This window comes from Rhamphochromis sp. 'chilingali' (assembly GCF_963969265.1).
Source record: "Rhamphochromis sp. 'chilingali' genome assembly, chromosome: 22".
NCBI classification, from domain to species: Eukaryota; Metazoa; Chordata; class Actinopteri; order Cichliformes; family Cichlidae; genus Rhamphochromis; species Rhamphochromis sp. 'chilingali'.
In genome coordinates, this window is record NC_137950.1 from 27,060,468 (window position 1) to 27,088,281 (window position 27,814).

The 27,814-nt window shown below is 41.9% G+C and overlaps 1 protein-coding gene across 1 annotated transcript; it reads left to right on the top strand.

The window, feature by feature from the left end:
• On the top strand, window positions 1-27,418 carry LOC308391409 (transmembrane protein 150A-like). Its single transcript, XM_080874041.1, has 8 exons — window positions 1-304; window positions 2,829-2,954; window positions 9,826-9,873; window positions 12,147-12,233; window positions 14,309-14,376; window positions 17,334-17,461; window positions 25,728-25,905; window positions 27,165-27,418. Exons 2-8 carry the CDS (start codon window positions 2,890-2,892, stop codon window positions 27,407-27,409), a joined length of 819 nt encoding a protein of 272 aa, XP_080730167.1. The 5' UTR covers window positions 1-304; window positions 2,829-2,889; the 3' UTR covers window positions 27,410-27,418.
• Window positions 27,419-27,814: the final 396 nt, after the last annotated feature.

The window sequence follows — 27,814 nt, forward strand, 5'->3', positions numbered from 1 at the left end:
GTCGGGTTAGAATAACCTTCGCCTCCACCCGCGTGGGTGGGAGGAGCTACCAGTCACCGACTCCAGCTGCTTTCTTCACCTCCCACCACAGCTCAGCGGGCTGCCTCGGGAGCAGGATCGTACCGACGCCACCTCATCCGTCTCCTCTCCCGATCCCGTTGAAGAAGTGATACACCTGCAGCCACGTTTGGACGATGAAACATCAGAAACACCAGCTCGGCCTCACTTTTCAGCAACTTTTCCCCGAGTTTGGAGGAGCTGGGAGGAGACGCGGAGACTGAGGAGCCCCCGCTGAGCGGCAGAGGTAGGATCCGAGGACTGAAGCTGTGCATCTCAGGTTGTCATGCATCTAAAGCATGAAGGCCAGCTGATCAAGCTCAGAGGGGTTAATGAGGTCAAATAGACGCACAGCAGGAACACGAATAATCTGAAATTACAGACTAAACTGTGGCAATAATTAAAGATTTTATAATAACTTAAGACTTAATGTTAGTCAGTTTTTATTGCACGTGATTACCTGTAACCTCAACTATTTTATAATTTTATGATGTTTCCCAGACATTTTACTTTAATATAACACAACATGCAGGCTACTTATTTGAAGCATTCCTTATTACAGTCTTAGAAAGGCTGTGTTAAAAAATAACGCACGTGTTGCAGTTTCTGTGTGATTTTTAACAAAACACGCCTAAAATAAAAAAGAAGAAAAAACCCAAAAATGAATTTCAAAATGTCAAAATCTGACTCAGCTTGTGTTTTCAAGTCTAGTTATCATACATTAAATTTTACATTTATCACGTCAGATAAACGAGTTCAAAAACGGTAAAGCTGAACGTTTACAGGCAGATTGAATATAGAATATTTCATGTTTAATGTAGGATTTAATAAGATAATTGCATACTTTGCATGTGAAAATCTGTATTTTCCCCCTTAAAACAGGTGGAAATAAGCCGACACCTGTTATAACTGAGGATAAAGTGTAAAAGTTACTTTTTGGACTCTGTTAAGTGTGAAATTAAAAGAAGCGATGATTTGTAAATCTCATAAAACAATAAGGTGAACCTGAAAGTGATGCCAGCAACATGTTTATCACTGTGCAGCATCCTCTCTTCCTTTAACAACAGCTCATAAACATCTGGAGCAGCTGCTGGGCTCGTGGGAGAGGAATGTTGTCCCGTTCTGGTTTGAAACCTGAAAATACTCAGAGCTGAGGGTCCTTCTCCTCTTTGGTCTGGAGGATTTTGATTTGTGTGATCACAGAACATCTTCACACTTTTCCTCAGGTTGTTTTAAATTAGCTTTGGTGATGTTGCTCGAACATGTTTGCTCTTCTACGCACAATCGAGCTTTAACCTGCGTTTGTGTACGGCACAGTGAGCTGAGTTCACAGACAGAGATTTCTGGAAGTGTTCCTGAACCCATCCAGTGATTTCCATGACAGAATCAGGTCTGGTTATGACGCAGTGCCGCCTGAGAGCTGAAGATCACGGCCAGCCACTATTGATTTTTAGCCTTGTCCCCTGCGCACAGAGATTCCTCCAGATTCTTGGAATCAGTCGGTGACATTATGCTCTGTTAGATGTCCCAAATGTTGCTGCCATCAAACTCAAATTAAGCTAACATTTTTCAACATTTTATGTGTTTTCTTTGTTCTGTTGTGAATAAAATATGGCTCTATGGGATTTTCTTTTAACAGTGTCCCAACTTTATAGGAATTGTTTGTGTAACAAGTCACAAAAATAGTAATACTCAAGTTATGTGCTGAGCCCTAAATGTGCATATTTTTTATGAATGACTGGCAGTAATTCACTGAACTCTGTAAAGTTCAAACTTACTGTGCTTAATCTGTGACAGGACGATAACATGTCCAAGGACAGAAACTGTGATACCTCGGCCAAAACATAAATCAGTGTCCTGTATAAAAAGGTTTCAGTTTGGTGTGTGGACTGAGAGCTGCTCTATAGTTTTATATGTTTATTTAGGAAAATAGCCATACAGACAGAAGCAGGACTGCAGGTCTGAGCATTGGCCCGTCGTTTTCACAGGTTACTGTTTGTTTCGCTCTGTGTGGGAAAGCACTGATGTATTTGTGGAGAAAGTGATGAAGGTACAAGTTTGACAGCTTGTCATCTCTGCTGCAGGCCGCTACATCGGACCTGCACGACAGACACAAAACACGTTGTTCAAGATGTAATATTCTCCCCCTTACATCACTGCAAGGGGACTGCACATCTCTCACAGATGTCTTGTTTTGTTCAACCGACACTCCAAAATGCAAAAGACGTTCAGCATATGAAACATAAAGTAGGGAAAAGCTACAAACCCTCACTTTTAACATAAGATATACTCTAAAAACTGCGAAACTCCAATCTTACAGCAAACAATAAACGCAGCAGCTTTAGTAAAACAAGAATCGCTTGAGAAATTAAAGTGCAGTATGGCAACACAAAATGCAATCTACTACACACATACCAAGAAAGAAACGAACCCAGTGAGTAAAAATCTAAATGAAAGACAATAAATCATCATGTAAAAAAATGCACGTAATATGGCAAAGAGCTCTAAAGGTTTTATTTGATTGAAACTGAATATAAAGCAGTGCAGGTTTCGGTAAATGTGGAAAAAAAGGACCAAAAATATTGGAAGACAAAAAAGTGGTGTGGTATAGGGAAGTATAGAGGAAAGTTCAGTATAGGAGCTGGAACAGGCGGGAGTTTTATAGATGGATTAAAGAGCTAATTACCAATCAGGAATCCTGATTTCAGGATTTGTGATTGTAATATTTGTACGTTTGTTTTCCCTGACTGATTATGTCTGCGCTCCTTCAGGTCTGTAACGAAGCCCGTGTCCGTTGGTGTCGTTTGCGGCGGAGATCGCCTGGCGTCCGTCATGTCGCCTTGGATGATCCTTCCCGTCAGCCTGCCTGTCTTCATCATCACAGGAATATGGGTGGTGTGAGTACCTCCGAGTAAACAAGCCGCGCAGCAGCATCTGCAGGAGGTTCCCGTGTCTGTTTGTACACTCAAAGTTTAAATATGTATTTAAAGTTCAGCTCTTGAAACACTCACGTAAACATTTACTTCTTTTGGATAAGATTAGGACTCGTTAGGGTAAATACATTCAGCTGCTTCCTCTTTAAATACGAGCCTTGGAATCAATAAGTGTGTAGTGATGAAGGTGATCTTTCTTCCTCTAAAAGACAACTCACGAGTCAAGCTGTCTGCACACGAGTGTGGTCACACATGTTATCTGTTATCCCTGCTGCGGTCACCATGATGTCGACTGACGGTGCAAAGTTCATGCATGTGAAATGTTTTCCTTTTTTGGAAGCCAGAAAAACGCTTAGTCTTCATTTCAGGACTTTGCAGGCGAAGATCGAAGATGTTTTAAAAATCCTCCCCGGCTGGAGTTAATGCTTGTTCCTGCAGGCATGTAAGAACTCCTGAAAAGAGACCCAAGAACCTCTGTTTGTGGTTAACTGCAGTTCCTCTGATAGCCACTAGAGGCAGCCATCAAAGATGAGCCTATCCCAATAGGCTCTCATGTTAAAATGACCAGCATGTTTGCAGACTGCTCTGAAAAACTGTTTGTTCTGTCCTGCTAATGACACTTGTAACATGCTTGGATATTTCTTCATAGCTCACCCATTTAAATGCTTTAAGGCTTAAAGTTTGACATTGTTAAGGGTACGGCTGCTGGGCGATAGGTGGATGTCGACATGCAGCCACTAAATTTTGTGTTTTTTGTGCGGTTAATTGTCACAAACCATCCAATAAGTCTGTGCTTCAGTTGTGTCAGTCAAACTCTAGAATTTTATCCATATTTTTAGCACTAAATATACATTTTAACTTTCTCGAAGGTGATGAAAGTTAATCGTTTTTAAAAAAAATCAAATCTAAGATTTCATTTCTCTTTAAACAAAACTGCGAAAAGTCCCCCACTAAAAACAAATTTTGCATTTATCTTAAATCATCACTGACCAGAGTCCATTGAATTTAACATTTTTTCACTGTACTTTATGGAGAATTGTTTAGGGAAAATGTACATGTAATCAAATTACTTAAAGTCAGGATTTTGATTTGCAATGTCCTGTTTTGATCCTTAAACCAGGATAAAACTGATAAAACCTCATCAAGTAACAGAGCTCCCAGCAAAAAAGCAAATAAAAGCATAAAAAAAGGAACTGTTTCCTTTGATCACCACACACGAGTCCCTGAAGAGACCAGAATACTTTTCTAATACTGGATTCTTGGTGTAACCTTTTAATGAAATGTAATGGTTAGTTGGAGGCTCATTTCTGTGCATGAAAAGGTCAGTCAATAATAATTAATGTATAAAAGTCAGTGTAGGATTGTGTAAGTCTATCAAGAGTGGCACAGATGAGTTATTGCTCCTGATAATGATCTCTTGAGGAAAAAAGCTATCCAACATCTGTGCTCCCAGGCTGGATGACCTCTGGATAACGCCTTCTTGCACTTTCTATAGACTAGGATGCTGGGAAACAGCTGATTTCTTTTCCTCTCAAAGTGTGAGAGGATTCAGAGTGTCCTTTGTTAAATGAGTGCGAGAGTTCTTCACGCCGGGCCTCTAAAGCTTGAATCTGTAATCCTCCTCCTCCTGCTGTTTTTTCAGGCACGTCGACACCTGTCTGTTTCTGCCTTTGAATGCTTTGTCAGCTTTTGTCATGACCTAAAAACTCCACAGCTCTGGGCAGCCATGTGAGGCTTTTTGCGGGAAAACATGAGGAGTTTGAGTTTTACACTTTAACCAAAGCGAAGTAAATTATTTATATCAAGCTGAAATGTGTCACATCTGAAGGGAGAAATGACTTTTCTTTTTTTGCTTTTTCCAAAATGAAATATTTTTGTTTTTTTCTTTAACTCGTTCTTTGTATTAAAATCAGTAATAGGTCACAACTGAGCAACTTGCTCTCCCAAAACATCAGCTAGAGCTGGACTGTCGCATGCTGCACGTTTATTAGGAGGTGGGCAGGGTGGTGGTTTATGCTCATATTTTGACCTCTGCAGTGAATCCATGCACGTGGCCGTTGCCAGCATTCACGCTTGGGCTGATGCATTGTGTGTTAAGTATCTTGTGAGTTTTTTCCCTCATGGGTCAGTTTGTGGTCAGTTTCACTTTTTGTTTTTTTGGCAAAAATGTCCATCAAGTTTTTTCACTTCTTTGTACTTTTCCTCATATCTAGTTTTGGTAATCTCCCTCCATGAATTTACTGACACGTGTGAGTCCTGATGTAGAGGCGATGATTGTTGAACTGGCCGATCACAATAGTCGCAGGCTACGTCTACACTCATCCGGATAAATTTGAAAACGGCATTTTTGTCTAAAAACGCTCCGCTCCACAATATCATTTTCAGTCATTTTCACAGAGTTGTGCGTCCACATTGAAACGGCCGAAAACGCTCATCCGTGAAACGCAAGAAGATTCAACCTGCCTCATTTCTGTCTGCCGTTTATGTCTGTGAAGGTTCTCAGTCATCCAGGTCATCGTAGTCAAAGGAGCTTGCAAAGAAAAGCGTCTGGACTTCTTTAAGTTGCTTGAAGACGTTTCACCTCTCATCCGAGAAGCTTCTTCAGTTCTAAGGTCAAATGGTGGAGAGTCCCAGATTTAAACCTAGTGGGAGTTTCCCCCCACAGAGGGACAAAAGGACCCCCTGATGATCCTCTAATCGCCTGAGCCAAGGTGGGAAACTGGGCGTGGGTCCCAATCAGCCAGAGTTTCGGGTGTGTTCATTGTGAAACCTGGCCCCACCTTATCATGCGAATTCCTGAGGTCAGCTGGCCCAGGATGTGAGTGGGCGTTAAGGCGTCTGGGGAGGAAACTCAAAACTGGATTATAGATGGCAGAGAGTTGGTGTCGTAAACCCCCGCCTCTGTTCAAAGATGGTCGCTCACAGTGGACATAGATGCTTCTTTCACTCCTCTTTCAAACCATCTGTCCTCTCTGTCCAAAATGTGAACATTGGCATCCTCGAAAGAGTGTCCTTTTGTCCCTCTGTGGGGGGTCACTCCCACTAGGCTTATATCTGGGACTCTCCACCATTTGACCTTAGAACTGAAGAAGCTTCTCGGATGAGAGGTGAAACGTCTTCAAGCAACTTAAAGAAGTCCAGACGCTTTTCTTTGCAAGCTCCTTTGACTGTCTGCCGTTTATTTACTTTCCGGTGTTGTGCCAAAAAGTGATTGCCTGCTAAAAACTGATTTCCAATGTTTCCGTGTATTTTTTATGTGTAATATCTTTACGTATGTTGGTAAATAGACTTCGGTGAACAGCGTTTACAAAGAGGTTATATAGAGAATTAAAAAATTATCTGTTTTTTCAAGTATCTTTACAACTCTGTGTTATTGTACTTACAGTATAACCAATCCGGTCCTTTATCCCCACTTAAAATATTTTTACAGAACTATTGTAATATTTGCTGCCATGTCTGCTGTCCTCTTGGCCAACTTACTCTTACAAAAGACATTTGTAATGTTAATGAGATTTTTTTTTTAACTGCATAAATAAAGGTTATATAAAAGTCGCTGCCAAAAACTGATTGCGGCTTCTACCTTGTTACACGAATGTTGTTTGTGGCTCAATATGACTTTATGTCATCCATGAGGGATGCATTTGACATATGTTTCACATATTATAGCCCAACAAGTTACTTATAGCAGTTTAAATACCAGCAATCAGTTTTTGGCAAATACCGGAAATCAGATTTTGGCAGACGATCACTTTTTGGCACAACACCAGCTCTTTGAAACGTCGCGGCAAAAGGTCGAGGAAAAGCACCAAGTTTTTTAAATGGACTAACAATGAGGCGGAGTTGTTGCTGCGAGTAACACAAAAGTACAAAGTTGCAAAAGCGAGTGAGAGTTAAGGGATTTGAAGAAAAGCTCTCTGGAGCATGTGCAGACTGATATTAATCTTTAATAGGGCTGTCAAAATAGAGAGAAAACAAAACAGCTGCTATATAATGCCCTCTGCTATCTTAGTTTAATTGGTCACAGCTCCAAAAGGCTCCGTTTACACGGTCCACACTGTGACACGAAAACGGCGTTTTCAAATGTATCTGCTTTGGAGAGCGTTTTCAAAAAGCTCTGTTTTCCTTGAACAAAAATGCCGTCTCAGTGTGGACGGGAGGCCAAAACGGAGAGAAAAAGATGCGTTTTCAAATGAAAATGTATTAGTGTGGACGTGGCTGCAGACTGTGTTGATGTGACATGTGGTTACAGGGAGGAGCACATCAGGTTATGGGGTAGATTATGCTTTCAGGTTTCAAAGGGATTTGCAGGGATCTTCGGGGTAGATTTAACACAGCAGTATGAATCCTGTGAAAGGTGCTTTGGCAGTGCCAACAGAAAGTTACTGGAAGTATGCCATTTCCTGTTTCAACTTCTATTTCAGTGCCACAGCTGTGATTTTCTTTTCCCATTCAGGAGAAGACTGCAGCGAGTCAAGCGTGCCAGAGCACGAGGATCAGTGCTTATAGGAGGTTTGATGACGTTACACTTCATGCAGTGACCGATGCTGCACTGAAAAGAATCTTTGATTAGGTTTACACAGAAAACACAGTTTTCAATTTGGTTTGATTGCTGGTAAAACTTTACCTATTTCCAGGGTGCATGGGGAAGACCAAAAAGATTGACGCTCCAGCAACACTTGTATGTAGAGAAACTTTACTGGTAGACTTGCATGTTTCGGGTGATAGCCATTCACCAGGGTCCCTGCCAAAGACTGAAACACATCGGTCAAACAAAGAGTGCTTTACAAGTGTTCGTATTTCACGTGTTGGCAGTAAGAATCCATCACGTTGTTGCCTGAACTCGATGCATCACAGCACTGAATCCAAAGGTCACCTTCTGTGTGATTTGGCGGCGCTGACAGCTTTGAGAACACTGAAGTATTTGATGGGATGAGAGAGGCGGTGTATCTGAGTCTCTAGTTTAACGGCTCATTCACACCGTGATCTTCACTTTAGTTTACACGGCATGCAGTTTTCAAGTACATGCAGCAGGACTAAAAAAGATGAGTCGTGGGAGGGAGGGAAGTGGATGAGAGTGGACGGCCTCTGTCAGGCCACTCACTCCACATCAACTTTGTAAAGGGCAAATCAATTCTTCTGACCCGAGAATTCCCTCGTTATCAGCGATCAATAAAGACGCTCCAGCGGTCACATGTCTGTTGGCATCTTGCTTTTTTGAGTCCTGTGTATCTGATCTATGGTGCAATATGTCCTCACGGTTGTTTTGAAAGAGGCTAATGGGCCATTTGTGACATATTTCAACCTGAGTGATAGTGCACCACCAACATTATGGTGTGGAATATGGGAGATTTTATGTCCACTGGTTATTTATTTTGGTAACAACCTGTTTTAATTTGTCTGAATGTGGTAAAAATGAGTATTTGTAGAGTTTTTATGCCACACACTTTGAACAAGAAGCACATGTGACTTAATCCATGTATGTCTTTACTTGTTGTAACTGGCAGTTGTAATGCAACTTCATTAGCAGATTCATGAGTTTGTGCTTAAGTATCATGGTAGAAATGTCAAGCATTTTGCAGGCTTTTGATCTTAAACCTAAGTAGAAAAGAGTTGAAGAGTAAGACTGAAGGGATTTCTGTTGCAGTCTACTTCACAAGGAGCTGGATTGTCATCAGGTTTGAGAGATTGTGGTAAAATAATTGACACAGACAGACTTCCTGGGAGGTCTGCAGCACAAAGCAGAATATATTATTTAGAAGTTAATTCCTAGAAAAATGCACCAACAGCACAAATCTGATAGAGGACTCCACTTCAGCGACTCAGATTAGAGGACTAAAAGTAGAAATGATGGCTTCAAAGGGTCAACTCTGTACAGCTGTTTTATGAAGGTGACTGAAAAAAGAAGAGGCCAAAAATAGAAGAAGGAATCAAAGATTTTAATACTTTTTAATGCTGTAAAGTTGAGCATTTTAACAGGGGAGTCAGCCTCAAGTGGCCATTAGAGGAACTGCAGTTTTTGGTACTTCTGTGTTGGCGTCATCTTTTAGAGTTTTGGTCAACTGCCAGTTATATTTGGAAAGAAACAGCACTTTCAAATTGTTTTCAAGGACTTCTCAGAGGGTTTTGCATTAAAAAACCCCCAAAAACTATCTGGATAGTTTGTGCAAAATCTCTATTTGATAGTTGCCAAACCTTTGTGTGTAAGATCTCCTGGTACAGCCAGACAGAAAGTCGGAGGATCACCGAAACCAGAAGCATTTATCCTCTGGAGGAAATTACTGTCTGTTCAGAATTTTATGGAAATCCAGCATTGAGTTTGAGAGATAGGAGTCTGCACCAAATTGGTGGAGTAAGAGAACATGTGCTTCTAAAATGTACTACTGTGCATTTATGTGTGTGATGAATGATCTCTGTTTGGCTGTTAGGCTCTGCGTGTGTGTGTGTGGAGGTTGTTTTGTGTAACTGACATTTTTTTAAACATCCCTGTGGTGTAACAGTACATGTTAATATGCAGCCGTCCGGCTCGACGCACATGTGTGATGAAGAGGAGCTGTCTCCGTCTCTGAAAACAACCGTGTGGTGATTCATGTGTGTTTTGTTAGTGGAAAACATTATTAGAGCCTGGAGACGTTCGTGTGGTTGGATGTGACAATACTTTCAAATGCTGCAGTACAGCGAGTGAGGCAGAGCTTTGGACATGTTTTGAGAGCAGAGCCAGTGTTATCTCCAGACCGTATCCTGACAGCATGATTGAATCTTCATCATTTTCTGTCTGCCTCTTTAACCGTCTGTTCAGATCTTTGACCAAAGATTTTCTTCTTCTTTGTCTTCACAGATACGCGATGGCCCTCTACAACCAGCACGTCTGCCCTGTGAACAACTGGTACAGCACTCACACACACACAAACACACATATCAGGTTCATTTTAAAGACCATAGTATTGGTCAGCAGTTTAATGTTGCTTCAAAGCACCAAAGAGACACAAGCTGCATCTCCGCATCAGGAATGTTCCCAAAGAGACGAGGAAACTTTTTCCAAATTGTTTCCAGTGCAGTGACCAGAGGTCACTTTCACAGAGATAGATTTTTGACTGTGGATTAGATTAAAAAAAAAAGAGTCAGAGATGTCTACACTACACAAAGTGCTTCAGACCTTAAGCAGGATTGTTGCACAATTTCTCAAGACTGCATTCAACTGTTCAGCTCTGCTTGGTTAAACCAGACAATTCAGTTCACTTTCATTTAAAAAGCGCCAAATCAAATCACAAATCATAACAGTCATTTCAAGGTGCTTTATTTTGCAAGGTAAAGACCCTACAATAACAAGCACTTGGGCACAGTGGGAAAGAAAAAAGTCCTTTCAACAGGAAGAAAGCTTAAAGATGCTAAAAACATTGTGACGTATGTACAAAAACATGTTAACTAATGAGTCCACTTGCAAAGCATCACCACTTAAACCAGAAGTTGAGATTTCTCTTCTTCAGTGGCCTTTAATATAGATCACAGTGGGAAATATCAGGGCTCCTTGAGTGAAAATGCAGCTTCAGAGATAAATAGAGTGAATCTTGGAGTTATATTTACAAACTAAAACTCCAGGGATGATAACAGTGAGTTTCCTTATTTGCTGAATGAGTGAAGCAGCGAGTGTTGGATAACATTTTCATCATATCAGATTAGAAGTTGATAAGTTCTCTGAGTGTTTGTAAAAAACAAAATCAGCCAAATCAAATAATGAGGGTTAAAGAGTCACTCTGTGTGTTTACCTGTAAACAGGAGCGTGTCCTTAACAAATAAAAACACATAAAACAGACTTTCTCTCAAGCTGTGTTCGGGGTTTGCTTGCTCTCCACGAGTACTCTGGCTTCCTCCCACAGTCCAAAGACATAGAGTGGGGTTAGGTTAACTGGTGATTTTAAATTGCACATAGGTGTGAATGGTCGTCTGTCTCTAAGTGTTACACTCTGACCAGTCTAGGGTGTACCCTGCTTCTCAACATATGGCCACTGGGATATTGGGAACACATATCTCCATAGTGCTGTATCTGCACATATATGTCGATTTAGGCCCTGTCTACATGCATATACAGGTATTTTAGTAAATACAGGTATATATTTATAGATAAAATGTTACAAACCCAGTTTTTAACATTTGTAATGCAGGAATGTAGTTTGCTATTTTGCATTTGAGTTAAATGAGACATCGGTTTGAGTCACTTGCATACAAATGGAGAATAGAAATCAAAATAAAAACAAAGTATGCAGCTGAACATTAACTGTGTTACATAAAAGACCTTTCACCTGAAAACATTTTGGGTTAATTTTCTACCGTCATTTGCGTACAGTAAGAGCGCTATCATGCCAAACGTGTCGCAGCTGATGCTCAACCATTAACAGAGTTTTCAACACGTTTGGTCACTTCAGTTTCCCTGAATTGACATTGATCTCGTGTGAAACACTAAGATCACATTTTTACTCAACCTTTTTTACTGGGAGTTAGACAACCTACATTTCGATGATCCCATGTAAGCAGTACTTGGCGACAGTGGAGAAGAAGAACTCACTTTTAACAGGAACAAACCTCCTGCAGATTCAGGCCACAAACAGCAAACGTCAGTCAATAAACATAATGACATAAAGTAGTGGAATGGAAACACATGGAGACTAAAAAGATGAGAGTGGAGAAGAAGTGCATGGCATCATGGGAAATCCCCCAGCAGTGTGGGCCCATAACAGCAATACTCCGGAGTCACCTGATCAAGCCCATCTCGGATAGGTGGGGGACACAGTGTACAGGTTGCCATTGTATTGCTGAACCAACACACAGAGACAGATGACCAATCACATTCAGCTAACCGCACTAACTGCATGTCTCTGGACTGTGGGTGGAAGCTGGAACCTGTAGCGAACTCACGCATCCATGCAGAAAGGTCCCGGCTAGGTGGTGCATTCGAACCCCAACACCAGTGACCATGCTGTCCCAAGTCTGAAGCATAATCCTAAAAAAGGAGATGGGGCTGATAGTTGAAGGCCTCCCATCCTACTTTAAGAAATTCGAGCAACCGCAAGAAATTCGGCGCTCTGAGAGATAACGATTGTTCCGAACACTGAATCATGTTGAATAACTGAAATAAATGGATGCACATGTGTGTTTTTCTAGGGTTTACAATGAGTCCTGTGTGGAGCCGCTTCCATTACAGAGGGGACCTGTACTGTGTTGCACCCTGGACAACATACCACTCATCAGGTCAGTGAGCCCACCTCTGCGGGTGTTACAGGTGGACTTTAATTTCCATGCTAAGATAAGATAAGATAAGATAACCTTTATTAGTCCCACACGTGGGAAATTTGTTTTGTCACAGCAGGAAGTGGACAGTGCAAAAGTTATGAGGCAAAAATTAGAATACAATAAGAATAAATACAGTACACAACTGTACAGAATAGAATAAAATAAAATACTATATACAGTAGAATAAAATAAAATAAATATACAATAAGATAAAAATAGAATACAAATACAAATACTATATACAACTGAGTAAAAATACAACGATGACAGAAAGGATTATTGCACTTAGTATTATTGCATATGTATGGATGTGTGTGCTTGATCAGTTAAAGTCTTTATTATGGAGTCTGACAGCAGTGGGGAGGAAAGACCTGCGAAATCTCTCCGTCCCACACCGTGGGTGCCGCAGTCTCCCACTGAAGGAGCTGCTCAGTGCTGTCACAGTCTGCTGCATGGGGTGGGAGATGTTGTCCATCAGGGATGACAGCTTAGCCGCCGTTCTCCTGTCACTCACCACCTCCACTGGGTCCAGAGGGCATCCTAGAACAGAGCTGGCTGCTGCTGCTGTGTGCTTACCTGCTAAACTCCTGGTTTCTTGTAGCATTTGGGAACTTCAAAGAACAGAACGGCTGCACGTTGCAGTCATTCCTGCCCTATCCTTCATTAAACCACAAAGAGGAAGCAGACTGACGGTCCTAGTTCTGCTTTTGCAGTAATAACAATTTCACTGAAACACAAAAAAAGTTATGCTGTACACATGATCTGACCACAGATGTCAGATGATGTGACACAGCAAACCGCCCTGCTGTGGTCAGTGGTTTATTTTCGAGGTTGGCTGCTTTTGTTCAGTTGGAGCAAGCACGTGCTTGATTTTTGGTCCTTTTCTAAAAAAAGAAACAAAATTTTCCTGTTTTACTAAAACTACTAATTGAAATAACACAAGAAAAGCTGCAAAAGGAAGAAGACAGTCTGAGACTCTTTGTGTTGTCATTTTTTAAAACACACCAGCAGAAATGTGGAGCCACGGACATCAAACAAAGTCTTCAGAAAGTCGTTGAACTCACAGAATATATTTATGCAAGCCAAATATCAAAGTGTCAGAGCTGGAAAAACAAAGTTTCATCATGATAGATAAGGCAGAGGAAATGCTACTGCATGACTGTTTTAAAGTGCAGGTAAAGAGGCTTTTATAGGACATGAACCAATAAATCCAAGGTAGTTTTTTATTTTGGGGATTAAATTAAAGCAAACTCACATCTAGCCCTCAGTGTAAGCTCATTGACCCAATTTAAGCATCTGACATCCATGAAATAGGGACTAACAAGCTACGAAAGTTCAGAGTTTAAAAACCTGCCTGCTTCAACCTGTAAATCCTTGTGAACTGTCAGGAATCCACGAGATCTGCAGCTGTTCATGGGGCTGAAAATCAGTTTTTGTTTCCATGCAGCGTTACAAACATCAGCTGAAACTGTTGCTTTAGGGTTTGCAAGTCTTACATGTAGCTCCAGAAAGTGATGTCGCCCGCTTCTTTAACTAATCCGGTTTCAGATAAACTGCAGTGATATTTGGCGAGCAGCTGCAGTGAAGATCGTGATCTTAGATAAGTCCGCACTTGCCCGAGCGAGGCTCCTCCTCACCTCTGCAGAAAGAAAGGCTTTTGTTAAGTGCTTCACAAGTCTTATGTTCCCCCCACAAAAACATCCAGGGTGCTGAATAAGTGTTGCTGACAAGATTAAAATCTAATCGGCTTATTGTGTCTAGATGGGAAAATGTTTTGGATGCTTTTGAGCTGGAGATACAGATGTGTGTCCTTCTTTCTGACCTCCCACAAAGACTCTATATTTATAGAAAAAATGCTGGCAGGTTTTTAGTATCACAGAGCAGCTAAGCACACAAATATGGGTTTTCCAGTTGTGCACAGTAAAAAAAAAGTAAAATATGGAGAAGGGGGTATATGACAGCAAGCACAGGGGGTCGTAGTTTGAGTACAGCCCATACTAACCACCCTCCTCTCGTCTGTGTTTCCATTGTAGTAAATGTGGAACTCTGCCACCTGAAAGCTGCTTTTTCAGCCTCATATGCAGCACCGGATCCTTTATGGGTAAGAACCAGGATGGTTTTGGTCTACAAATATTCAGCTTTTATAGTATTTTTTTTTTTTTACTCTCGTACATATTTACCCAACATCTTGGTCGAACAGGACTTGTTTTTTCAGCTGGAGAGGCTCCGGCCAACTTTCTGTTCCCCAGAATCCACGGCCAGCTCTGGCCTCAGCCCTCAATCTGAGAGAAAACTTCAATCTAGGCCATCGATACTGCTTTTTTCTGAATAAAATGACCCACAAGCATTCACCCTCTGACCATACGGACAGCTACTCTGTGTGCCAAAAGCATTGATTTTCTGTGGTTTGCTCAGGGTTCGTTGCCCGGTGTGCAGAGGGTATATTGGCTCTTTTTCTATATTTGCTTTAAAAATGTTTGCCAGGATTCTGATAATGTACACTCAGGGAATTCACCCTGATCAACTTTTTGGAAATGCATAAATGGAAGTTTGCCTCAAAGGAATGCAGTTCTTTCCAGATTTGAAAGCGACTGTAGGAGCCTCAGTCAGACACAATTTCCTGGTGTTGGGAGCTTCCTGTGATCCAACGTGAACTCACACACATTTTGCAGTATATTGTCAACCCTTTGACCCGAGTGTCCTGGACTGAAGCTGCCTATTTGCTCTCTATACAGAGCCATTTATTTAAGGTGACCTCTCCCCTATGAACACCAGGTTCATGCTGCTTTTCTGAGAAAATGCTGGAATTTGGGCAAGTTTAAAAACCTGTTAACCCGTTCCAGCTCAGGCTTTTTCCCTGAACCAGATTTATCTCAGAACTTGGCTGTTAACACACAGTCACTGTTTTTCCATCCATGGGGCACAAAAGTTTTTCAGGGCTTCATCTTGGTGTTTTTTCATTGTGGCAAAAGACACGAAAATCAGAGAAAATAGTCTGAAACAGCGACAAAGACTTGAGAAAAATAAGCTTTAGAGCTTAATAGAAAACTTTACTTCTCTTGTTTTTCGCTCTCTTGCTTTTGTCACTTTCTATTTCATTAGACCACAGATGCCTGATACGTAGCTCTCAAAATCTGTCTTAAATTGGCAAAAGCGCATCAAACATTTGTGCCCTGGTGTGTAACTTTGCGGTCCTGGTCCGTGGTGTCCCGACCCCGGGCTGAGCAGTGCTCTTTCCAAGTCAAGGAATGACAACATCTTAATTTGACTTGAAGGATAATAGATAAATACTTAAAGGAAGGACCTCTTGTTCTCTTTGCAGGAATACAGGAACAACAAGTTCGTTCCTGTAATTACCATTTTTATGGATGATTTCGGTGAAGTCTGCAAAAATTAGGGTTTGTGAGCGAGCTCATTTCTCCCACATCAAAAGCTTTCCTTCTTTTTTTATTCCCCTTTCATAAACAATGCTCAGTTTATATTGGTGGGGGAGTTTGTTTAATTCAAAGGTGTAGTGTGAGGTTAGAAGAATGGTAAATGTCAAACTCTTGCTGTGCAGCAGCCCAAGAAACGCACGCCTAACCCAGAACCCAAAACACGGAGTCTTATCGTGGCGTGCACTCGATCGCCACAAACGGACCACTGTGCTCGCTGCTGGACAACCCACGGGAACATCAAAACAGTCGCTCTCTGCAGTTTGCAGGGAGATGAGTGCCAGATGTGAACGGCATGATCATCAGACAGGAGGGTGGGAGAGCCGTGTGAAACTGCTGCGAAGCTTTGAAGGCGACGTTTCATAAACAGACATCAGGAATCTGCTCACACAGGGATGTGCAGAATCATCAAGCTTTAGCTTTGAGCACGACTAAAGGTTTATTCTGTGCAGTTTGGGCATTGGAAGTCTTATAGTTGCAAAAATGATGGTGTGGCTAAAGCAGGGACCTGAGTTGGTACACACCTTGAAATTTGATTTGCCTTTGCATGTTCTTCCTGTGCTTGCATGGCGTTTCTCTTGGTACTCCAGTTTCCTCCCACAGTCCCAAAGATATGCATGTTAAATTAACTGGTGATCATTTCAATGTTGCAGGTGGAGATAGTAGCTTTATCTATAATCATACTGTAAGGATACTAGTACTGATTCCCCTGCACATCACACCTTCAGCAGCTACTTGGCCCTGGAAAGCCATGCCATGAAGCTCCTGGTGCACAGCTGTTGTGCTGATGTTACTGCCAGAGGAGGTTTGGAGCTCTGCATTTACTGATTCAGCAGAGCACTGGGGATTTTTCTAGATGCTTCAGCACTCTGTGTCCCCGCTCTGTAACTTTACATGGAGGATAACCCTTTAACCCTCAGATTAACCCTTTACATCACAAATGTTTGTCAAGGCAGACCGAATGGCTAAGTTCTTCAGTTTATACACTGGTGACAATGGCACTGAAAACACCTGAATTAAAAGATTAAGAGGTGTGGGCTAAAACCTTTGTCCGTACACTGCCTGTCAGTAAAATAAGAAGGAATTAATGTTTTAAAATAAACAGTGTGGAGTACAAAACGCAACATTTGCATCTTTAACGTAGTAGAATCGAGGCAAAAAGTAGCATAACATGGAAATACTTAAATAAGCTGCAAGTATACTGAACTAGTACTTCAGTGAAGAACTTGAGGACATGTACTTTGTTATAAACTGTAATCCAGTGATGCCAGAATTTTGTAAGACTATCTGTGCTGTTAATCTGACTCTGTAGTGAATTGAATGGACCAGCAGCGTCACCCTTTTAGTACAAATGATGCAAGCCTTCTGTCTGCTGCCTCCAAGCAGCCTAAGCAAATCAGTTTCAGAGAGGACTAAGCTTCATGCTTGTTGCCCTGAGGTTATTTTTCTGCTCTGTAGAGATGGAGCTCATCCCGCTGGAGTAATCATAAACACCTCAGGTAGAGTTTGTAGTGTGAGCTTCTCTTCCTGGAAGAGAAAAAAATGTGGTTACATAACTTTTTGACCAACAAAAACGGTCCTTTCTTCCCGATTTGTCATTTCCTTTTTTCCTCACTTCCTCCAGTGATGCTGATCGGCCTGCTGCGCTACGCTCACGTGATCGAGAAGCACCAGAACTGCATCCTCAACACCGCCGGCCTCTCCGCCGGGTGGCTCTGCGCCGCGGGGCTCATCATGGTGGGAAACTTCCAGGTAATTAATCCAGTCAGAGTCAATGAGATCAAAAAAGTCTGGATAATGTTTGTCAGCCCAGTTTTTCATAGACTCACAGCACACGAGCAGCAGTGACAGTAAATATCTGTTCACGCTGACCTTCTCCCACAGCTCTCATCCCTGCCTGTGTAATCATTCACTTCATGTAAATCAAGGGTGATAATAGTGGAAGTTTTTTATTCTTCTGCAAACTTTAACTCCTCTCTTTTAGGAGAGATCCCTGTAAAAAAGAGTCGCACGTGGTTTTAGGCAGACTCTGTTCAGAGGATAGGATCCTGCAATTATTCCTAAACGACTTAATGTTTATCCTCACAGTTAAATTAACTCAAATTTTATGAACTCTGTCCCAGTTTCATTCAGAATCCTGCCAATTTTCCATCTGATCGACTTTACAGACATTACAGGGGAGAGAAACTGGGATAGTGGGCCTGACAGGCCCCAAATCATTCTTATGCAATCGTTCAACAACATCAATTGAGGGGTGATATTTATACGTGAAAGATACAAAAGCAAAAATCCTGCAAAAAAAGCTGCAAAAAGTAAGTTACATAATCAGAGATGGAAATCTCACTGTGTGTGATTCACGGCACCTCCGGCTATTGTGCAGCTGCTTTCTTTGAAACTGAGGTGGAAGCTTGTAATCCATGTGTAGCCTAAAAACAAACTAATCTGGGTGCACTGTTTTTTTTTTTTTCCTGCAACACAACATTTGCTGGTTTTAGAAAATGTATTAACACCTGGGTAACTTTGTGCTTTTCCACATTTACTGCAGTGAAGTAGGAAGTAGAACGGGCTTGATGCCGTGTTCAGGCCACACAGCAGAGATAAGACTTCATGATTTATGGGTCAGTTGAAAGCAGAAGGCCTGAATGTAACAAACAGCATGGAGGTAATTTAAGTGATGACCATGAAGAAGGTCAGACTGACCTGCCTCCCCTCAGCCAGAACAGAAACTCAGCTAATGGGCAGCTAATCTCTGAGGGAAGAGGGAAGCACATACCAGTCTGTTGAATGAAACAACTTTCACCTGCATCCAGACTTTGAGATACCATTCAGGATCACCACTTTGTTCATTTAAGTCCACTGTAAACCAAACTATGATATGAGGGACCGTATTTGTTTGGAATCAAACGCTCTTTTCAGGACAGATTTTTTATCCTGACGTGAGAAAAACAGAGTTACCAGGATAAAAGACCTAACCTGTATGCATTTTTTCTCTAACTCCTCCCCTTATGTTGCACCTGAAGTTGACTGAGACTCTTCTTTCATTTTTTCATTCATAAAGTTGATGTTAAAGCTCATATCTCATTGTGTCTGTGCAAACACTGAGTTAGCAGTAACCTTTATTAAACAGTTTCTCCTCTGCAAGATCTGCCATGTATCAACTAAAGGCTCTCATGTAAATAGAGAAAACCTACAGTAGAGGCTCCAATGCATATTCCCAAGGACTGACTAATACCTGGGTGGTGGGATTATGGTGTGTTTATACATCCATGGGCTCCAATGTGGATTGAAGGCAGCTGTGAAAGGCCAGAGTGGGGAGAGAAGGCAGCGAGGGGAGCAAACAGGAGCGAGTGTTAAAAACTCAGAGCTGTGTGTAATTTTCACGCGTTGTTTATACAGTTAATGTTCCAAGAACATCAGTGCAGCTGACACGATCACATCGTTGTGATGTAATTTATATTTAACAGCCGTGTCAGCTTCTATATAAAGCTCAGGGCAGATTTCCTGGCTTCAAATAAATCATTTTGGGTCCTTAAAAGTCCTTAAAAAGGTTGGTTTTCATAGTCAAGATTAGTAAAAATGTATCCATGTGTACATCGCTGTGTATCTGTCTATAAAAAACAGAAAATCCTTAGTAGATGTTAAGAAACCAGGAACTTTTCCATTATTTCATTTTTTCTTTAATCTATTAATCTATAATCTTACATCCATTACCTACCTTTTTGTAACATGGATACTCATGTGTGCAGCCTTTATCAGTAAACGTAAAGCTATAAAACTTTATAAAAATACAGTTAAAAGTCCAAAATTGACACCTTTGGGCTGGTTGTGGCTGAGGACATAGAGCAGGTCATCCGATGGTTCGATCCCTGGTATCCAAGTATCTTGGACAAGAGACTGAAGCTGCTGTTTGAGCAGAGAATAATTGTGTGTTAGATTGAAAGGACTTGGGTGTAGAAAAAGTTCTTGTAGGCGAATAAGTCGGTGAATGAGGCGTGCTGCGGTCCTTTTACTGTTCCTTCACATTTTTGAATGCTGTGCAGTGGATTGGAGAGTCTGCTGGTCCGATTTTGGCCCCTGGGCCTTATGTTTGACACCTCTTTCCTACAGCAACATTAACTTTCATAACTATTTTCACAAACCTGTTACCAAGCCCTTCTCCAGCTTCACACAGCCTCGTCAAGCATCAAAGACATGAAGTTACACAATGACCCAGTGTGCACCTCAGCCTGCGGTGCAGCCCATTGTTCAGCAAACGTGGCTACGTGCACGCACTGCAACTCTGTCTCTCATTCCCATTTCAATCGAGTCTTCGAAAAATCGAGTTACGACCTTACGAGCTGGATTATGTCCTTTCGCACCGCTGTGAATGTTGGATTGGCGTATACGGGGTTTCTGCTGAGTTGCGGTTGCAGAGCCTCTGATGATCCTTGCTCCTGCAGACTCGCAGCTCTTTGTAGAGCTTCCAAGCACATTTCCTTTTGATGTTCTGTTTGTTTTGTCTGGAAATTGTCTCGCTGTGGTATTGTGATCATAAAAACAAAATTTTGGCTGCGTGTTGTGCGTCTGTGTTTCTTCCCTCGGTACACTCGAGCGTGGTAAGGGCGCTCTCACGACAAAGCGCCCGTTCATTTTTCAGAAAAAAGCTCAATCTTTGGCTCACCTTTTCTTCTGATTCATAGAAGATGGCTTCATTAGAGAGAAGAGCTGCAACACATGCACCAACGTGTAGGTTTTTACAGCAGATGCTCAGGACACACATGCGTACATTAGGGTCACAGCGCAAGCTCCTTTATTTCTTGGTGCTTCAAGTTCTGACTTGCACGAAATCTTCTGTTAAACCTGTGCTGATTTGGTTTTGCCAGGAATGCAGCACCGGTGCAGCGTCTGAATGTCACCGCGATAATAATGAATGTTTTTAGTTTGCAGATCAGAGGAAAGAAACGCATAGGAAGCAAAAGAAAACTACGTGCAGTCAACTGTGTCACTTGATTTCTTGATTTTTACTGCAGAACATGTCACTGAGACATGTTGGACTTTTTAATCCAATACATTTATTTTACAGCTCTAGATGTATCCTACACTCAATTTAATATGCAATACATGTGAGGATTGTTTAATATTACTTCACAGCACTTCAAAGACACAAATTACATGAAAGATTTTCCTTATAATTTCTGCATTCTTTGCCTTTCCTAATCTTCTTATCACATATTATGACTTGTCACTGCAGGCAAACACAGGTGCATTACATTAACTTTAATTTAAACCTGTAATCACTGATTCAGATACTTTAGGGGAGACAAAAGTAATGTTTGCAAATGTAAAGGCTCTAATGTGATCAGTGTGCTCTGGTCCATTTTGTTCTTTGAAGGTTTGTTGTCCTTGAGCTCAGAACCAGCTGATTCTTGCTGTGTGATTGCTGATTTAAATATATATATATATATCAGGCCCATTAGCTGCTAAATGCTCCACTGCACTACATGTAAACTGCACTGATGTAGCCTGATTTTAACATCATATTCACCCCTTTGTTTTTAAAATATTTGTTTTTAAAATAACAAACAGGGATTTAACTGACGGTTTTTACAACCACCATATAACAGTTTTACATATTTAAGTGGCCACTTTGCAGTGGAAACAAAACTGCATCATCTTTGTTGAAACGCGCTAACATGATGCACAAAATTGAGCATATCGTTAGTTCAGGTAGGAGGTGAAGCAGTCGGACACATCATGAACAGATCAGGTGGAGGAGGGTTGCAAAGTGGCTTGCAGAGACACAGCAGCTGTGGGCCGGCTAATATAGCAGGCCAAAGATTCACCAGTTGGATGAGCTGTGGTTTGATGATCAGCTGATCTGGGACTATAGCTGCACAACTAGTGATAGCATAATGAACTCACAGGGCAATGTGAGTGTGTGTCATCTTGTACTGGTTGTACGTAAACACAACGTCTGCACTGATTTTGAGACTAAATAAAGTACAGATCCAGCAACATTTGTGCAAATAAAGTCCCAATAGAATAAAGTAGACAAACTGTGGGCTGATTAAAAAGATCGGAGTACTTCAGCTTCTACTGTGCGTGTGCATGTGGCGGCCGTCTGAGCTGTTTTGACATAGAAGTGATAATATTCAGGCACGTGTGCACGCTGCCAGAGGTCACAGTAATGCAGGGAGGCTGGGGTCTCAGGTTACTGCTGCCCTGTCTCTGCACATGTGGGCCCCCTCAAATACATCTCAGAGTCACTGCACAGTGCAGCCTCAGTTCTTTTCATCCATTCGCCCACCATCGATTAAGGGCGACCCTCCCCTGCTCGCCGATTGGCCGTGGCGCCCTCCTCCCTCCCCCTCTATGCTCGGTCTTATATAATGAATCGCAGTGTTTCCCACAGTGTAAACATGGCAGACGTCTTGGGCTCATATACTGTAGAAGCACGCATGGCTCTGACACAATGATAAACAGCTTCATCCAGTCTGTTTATGTCTCAGAGAAAGAAGGGTGAATGCTGAACTGGAGTTTCAGGAAATCACGAATGATGCGGCCAAGAGTCTGCGTGGAAAAGGAAAATTTCTGCAGCATTGTTCTGCATCATGCATCGTTCCACAAAGAGCTTATTGTGGTCTCATTCATCGGTGGTATGTCTGCATTTTTAAACCTTTATCATCCCATGTCCCAGGTCTTATTCCACAGTGCCTGACACAGTAATTCATATATACATTTTCAAGATCATTTCAAGACCTCCAGGGAGTTATTTTAGCTTTGAAGGCTCTTTATTATTAGTCAGAAGAGTTTTATGACCTTTATTTCAGTCGTCACAATCACCAGAAAAACCCAAAAAGTTAGCACCAACAATAAGGTTTAAATCACACATAGACACTGAATAAAGATGGACGTAGGAAACACCATCGAAATGTTTGCTGATACTTGCTTCTGCAGCATGAAGCTGAGCAGATGACCTGAGCAAAGTGTGGATCTGACTGAGAAACCTGAGAACCCTGCAGGCCGATACAGTAGTGCAAAAACACGTGGGAATAATAACGCACCATAATTCACAAAATAAAGATAAAGCTGTGTTAAACACATTTTGTAGTCCATGTTCTGGGTGTTGTAGTTTCTGTACGGCAGACAATAATCCCTGTGCACAGTACTCATCATTTCTCCTTCGCTCCTTTCCTTCGCCTCGTGATGTTTTCCGTCGAGGTCGAGGAAAAGTGGTTAGGAAAAGCAGGTAGGCGGTCCTTTTTTGGACTGTTCTCTTTACACTGTTGTCAGTTTTACTTCTTGTCTTTCTTCGTGACCCCTTCTTGGTAATTGTTTGTTTCTAATAAGTGTCCTCAGGACATAAACCTCCTGCCGCACAATTCCTCGTGTTCTCAGTATTTTTCCTTGTGTTTGTAGTTATTTCCTTCTGTGTGACCTGTTGCCTGGATTGTTTGGCCTCCCTGACTGCCCTTTGGTATATGAACATGGCTTGTTTTTAGGATTTTACACAGCCTCAGCTTACCTGTCAACTGTCCTGCATTTGACTCCTCTTCCTCTGTTCGTATGTGAAGATTTATCTATCTTCCTGCTCGCCCTTCTCTTTGAATCAGTTTTATAATTAATGCTGAGATGAATATGAGAGGATACGACCCACATAAAAGTAGCTCATGAACAAAAAACTTTCAGATGCTTGGTGTAAGCACAATTATAACTCAAGCTGAATGAGTATTTGTTTGTTCTCTGGGTCTCTTCCCTGTGGTCAGACGGCTTAAACCGCTGCTTTTTCTCCATAATAAACCACAAGTCCAGGCTCAGGAGATGTGTCGTCATAAAATCAGCTGCTGTATTTGAAAACGTGCTCTCACAGACTGCAGGAGAAAATATTAAAAATGAACTTCCTCCGTCTGTGATGCTGAGACGAGATGAGCTCATGGCAGTGACGGGTAATCTTCCGGCTTGTTATGTGTGGAGTTCGAGCTGACACCGTGTCGCCTCCTCCAGTGCCAGAGATGATAATGGTGATGATCCAGCTTCCTTTGTAAATTAGTATCATTACAGCTTCCTGTGACAGATGATTTGGTAACAGTGCTGGGTCACAATGACCTCTGTTTGCATTTCTATCAGCTTTGTTTTGTCCTGATGTTCCCACAAGAAGACTGTGAGGTGTAAATGATATTCTGCTGAGTAAAGGACTTGTTTAAACTTCCATCTCCAGATTTGTACTAAAGCCTGAAGGCGTATTTGAGAGAAATACATCCAGTAATTGATTTATGTTACATTTGTTAATATAACACAAATTTCCCAGAGTTGTTAAGATATTTTGGTTTACACAACAAATTTAAACCTCACCCAGTCAACAGGGTGGCAGTGTTCATCCTCCGGTTAACGTGATTTTCAGTGCAGAAAATCTAATAAAGCCTGGTGCTGAGCTCACATCAGTCAAACAGTGGCTGCTATATGATGATGTTGAGCATTATGAAAGACAGTTGGTGATATCACATGAATTTATTTTGTCCTAAACACAAAAGAGGAGGATTTTAGTTGCATTTAAAATAGTGCTGTCAGCGTTAATCTCGTTAAAATGACGTTAACGCCATAACCGCATTAATGCTGCAAATCACAGTTAGCGAGTTAGCGTGGATCGCCCCGTGCGTGGGGCTGGACGGCGTCAGCGCGTTAGCGTGGGTTGCTTGTTAACGTGTTAGCGCCGTGCTCTCATAGTTCTCATAGTGGATGAGAAAGACCGACTATGTCAGGGGTGGCCAACCAGTCAGAGACCAAGAGCCACTTTTTTTTTTACTGTGTTACCGCAAAGAGCCACATCATACGCATGGGCACACATGAACATCACCCATCCTTTCCTCCCTCTCTCTCTCTCTCTCTCTCTCTCTCTCTCACACTCACACACACACACACACACACACACACACACACACACACACACACCTCTGCTCAGCCAGATTTATTGTAAATGTCACACACCAACATGATAATGACAGAAATGGACTCCTACAGTACTAAAACCACAGGCCAGTCATTTTCAACAATGAACATTGTGTGCACTGTCTCACACACACACACGTTTGAAACAGACCGTGCAAATATTGCCAACTGAGGCTTGTCTTGTATATCACAACTCTCATCCAATGCGACACTAAAATACTCACATGCTTGAAGGTCAGAGTGCAACTGTGATTCAATAGCCGTGTTAATGTCCGATATTCTGTGTTCAACAGTGTGGCGGGACAGTTGGACGTCTGATACCATGCGTTTTAATTTGTCGTTTTCAGGAGACAAGATTCCAACAACATCACTGAGGCATTTTTTAACGAACTCCCCTTCATTGTATGGCTTTTTAGCCCGTGCAATGTTCCAAGCCAGCTGATAGGATGCGAGCGTTATGGTCTCTGACCGCTTCGTAAATTTTTGGAAAAACTGTATCTGCTTTTCTGCCTGACTTTTCAAAGTGGCCAACTCGTGCTTGCGAAGTTCAGTCCCTTTTGGAAATTCCTGGTCGATGTTAGCATGGAGTGAGCTGAAGTGGCGCTGAAGATTTGAAGCTTTGAAATGCGCTAATGACGTCTGACATATAAGGCAGAATGGCTTACCATTGCGTTCAACAAAAAAATATAAACTCTCCCACTCTGTTAAAAACGTCCTGTGTTCATCTTCATATTTTCTTTTTGCTGTGCATTTTTTTCCTGCCATTTTAAGGGCGAACTTGCTCCTACTGGGAAACTTTGCGGTATTTTCATCTCACACACATGCGCATTTGATGAAAAATACCGTATTGAACTCAAGCGAAGCGAACGCGCACATTTTAAAACAACAACATAAAAAAAATCAAAACACAAACATAAACTTTGATATGAACGTAAGAGCCGCATGAAACCAGGCAAAGAGCCGCATGCGGCTCGAGAGCCGCGGGTTGGCCACCCCTGGACTATGTCTTTCTCTTCCGTGCCGTGTTTCTACTTCCAGATCCTCAGTGTAACAGTTTTTGTTTATCCGCCTGTTTTGTTTTCTTTTTTTTCAGGTGGATTTTGCTAAAGTCCTTCACTACGTGGGAGCTGGGGTCGCCTTCCCCTCCAGCATGCTGTTTGTGTGCCTTCAGTCGGCTCTGACCTACAGACTGGCCAAGACCCAGGAGGAATACTGGATAGGTCACATACGAGTGGGGATGGCCCTGCTGGCCCTCATCGCCCTGGTGCTCAGTATCCTTGAAGCTTATCTGTGTTTCTTCCAGCACTACAGTACATTTTTAGTGAAACAGTTCCCTAACACATAGGTTGCTTGCATTTATTTATTTGCTTGTTTAAAACCACATTCAGTGGCATAGATACCCTGCAGGGTTGTGTCAGAGCTGGATGAGAAAGATTTATTTCGAGACATGGCACCCTCTAGTGGCTGTAGGACCTATGGCAGCGTAAGTTGTAGATTTATGGAGCCACAGAGACAGGAACAAGGAGCTCAGGGTGAATGGATGGGTCAATATAAGATTTAATAACTATAGTTTTTCTTTCTCTTTCATGATGGTTAAATGAGCCAAAAAAAGGTTATGTATTACTGCACATTATTTGTTACTTTTCCTAAAAGTAATGAAAGTGACTTGTTACAGTACTGATTACATGACTTTTGCATTAAGAAGAGAATTTAAGACCTTTTTTTAACATATTTAATGACATAATTGTAAGTGTGGTAGCACTTTAGTAGTTACTTTATGATCCATTATACATAACACAGTTTGTTCCCCTAAATTTACTAAAAGATGCATTTGTAGCTAATCAAACCTTTAAAACAGCATGAATGGGTTGCAGGGATATATTAGGGAGAAAAGGGTCATTTTGCTTCACAATAACTGGCTTTGTTTGTGCATAAATCCAGAGAAACTCAGCTTTTTGCAATAAATCAGCACATTAGTATAAAACTAATTTCTTGTCTGTCTGCACACGTGACTGTCGCTCTTTATAGTGTTTAAAATCCAGCACATTTATAATGTATGGTATGTTGCATTGCCCCCTGCTGGAGAGCACACAGCCTTACAAACATGACTGAAACCAAATGCTCACTTGGAGTTTTTGGTCATGAAGATTATGTGTCTGATGAGTTTATTGCTGTCAAGTCTGTAAGGAAACATTTAGGGATAAAACATCTGCAATGCACCTTTAAAAGGCAGGTCATCAATGTATGGATGGTATTGATTGGAGTCTATGTGAGGCTTGCATTCAGACACAGGAAACCTTTTACTGGCTGTTAATGGTAAAGGTAAACCATCACTTTTTTTAAGGTGGGCCTTTGTGTTAGAGGGTCAGGTTTGACCACAGGTCAATGTGATGGTGAAGCCATCTTAATATTAACAGCACAGGACCGAATTCAAAGTAGCGACCAGTACATCTCAGTATGTGAGCAATAAAAACAATGTCAAACTGAACCACTGTGCAGCCGTTGCTCGCCTTAACCCTCTGATCACCAGGTGGGGTTTTTTTCTGCCAGGAGAGCTATGCCCTGCAGCACGCCTCCGCCATCTTTGAGTGGATCTACTGCTCGATCATCATGTTCTTCTACGGGACTTTTGCCTTTGAGTTTGGGGGCATGTCGGGGAACACCCTGATGGTGCTCTCCAAAGGCGGGGCAATGCAGAGCTTTTCCACCTCTGACCACAAGACAGAGGTCGGCGGAGCCGGCCACCACCAGCCAGAGAGCTTATCGATCCTGTGACTTAACTATGGTGTGTTTGAGAAAAACTGGAGGTGAAAGAGTAACAGAGTCTAGAGCCTGGATGCTGCACCCTGCATATCACCACACTCACTACTACAAAGTGCCAAAGCTGCTCTCCTCAGCAGTGACCAAAGACTGACAGACTTCTGTCCTGCAAAGCGTTGCACAAAACCAACAATGCCTGTGCGAACACAAACACCAACAAAGAAACACACACGAGCACACCCACAGTCCTTAATGTTTGGTTTAATTGTCTCAGAGTAACAATCGGTCTCTGAAAGTGCCTCAGATGTCGCTCCTCGCTGCGCGCCGTCAGTCCTGGAGCCTTGCATTGTTTCTACTCAGGAAGTTTTGTTACACAATCAGGTTTCTCTCCATACCTCCGCCGCAAGATGAGGGTTTCCA

Excerpts from the sequence above, each read along its gene's own strand:
- LOC308391409 (XM_080874041.1), top strand. The coding sequence starts at position 2,890 with ATGTCGCCTTGGATGATCCTTCCCGTCAGCCTGCCTGTCTTCATCATC. Across the intron at positions 9,874-12,146 it reads GTCTGCCCTGTGAACAACTG|GGTTTACAATGAGTCCTGTG; the intron begins GTACAGCACTCA and ends GTGTTTTTCTAG. Across the intron at positions 17,462-25,727 it reads TCATGGTGGGAAACTTCCAG|GTGGATTTTGCTAAAGTCCT; the intron begins GTAATTAATCCA and ends CTTTTTTTTCAG.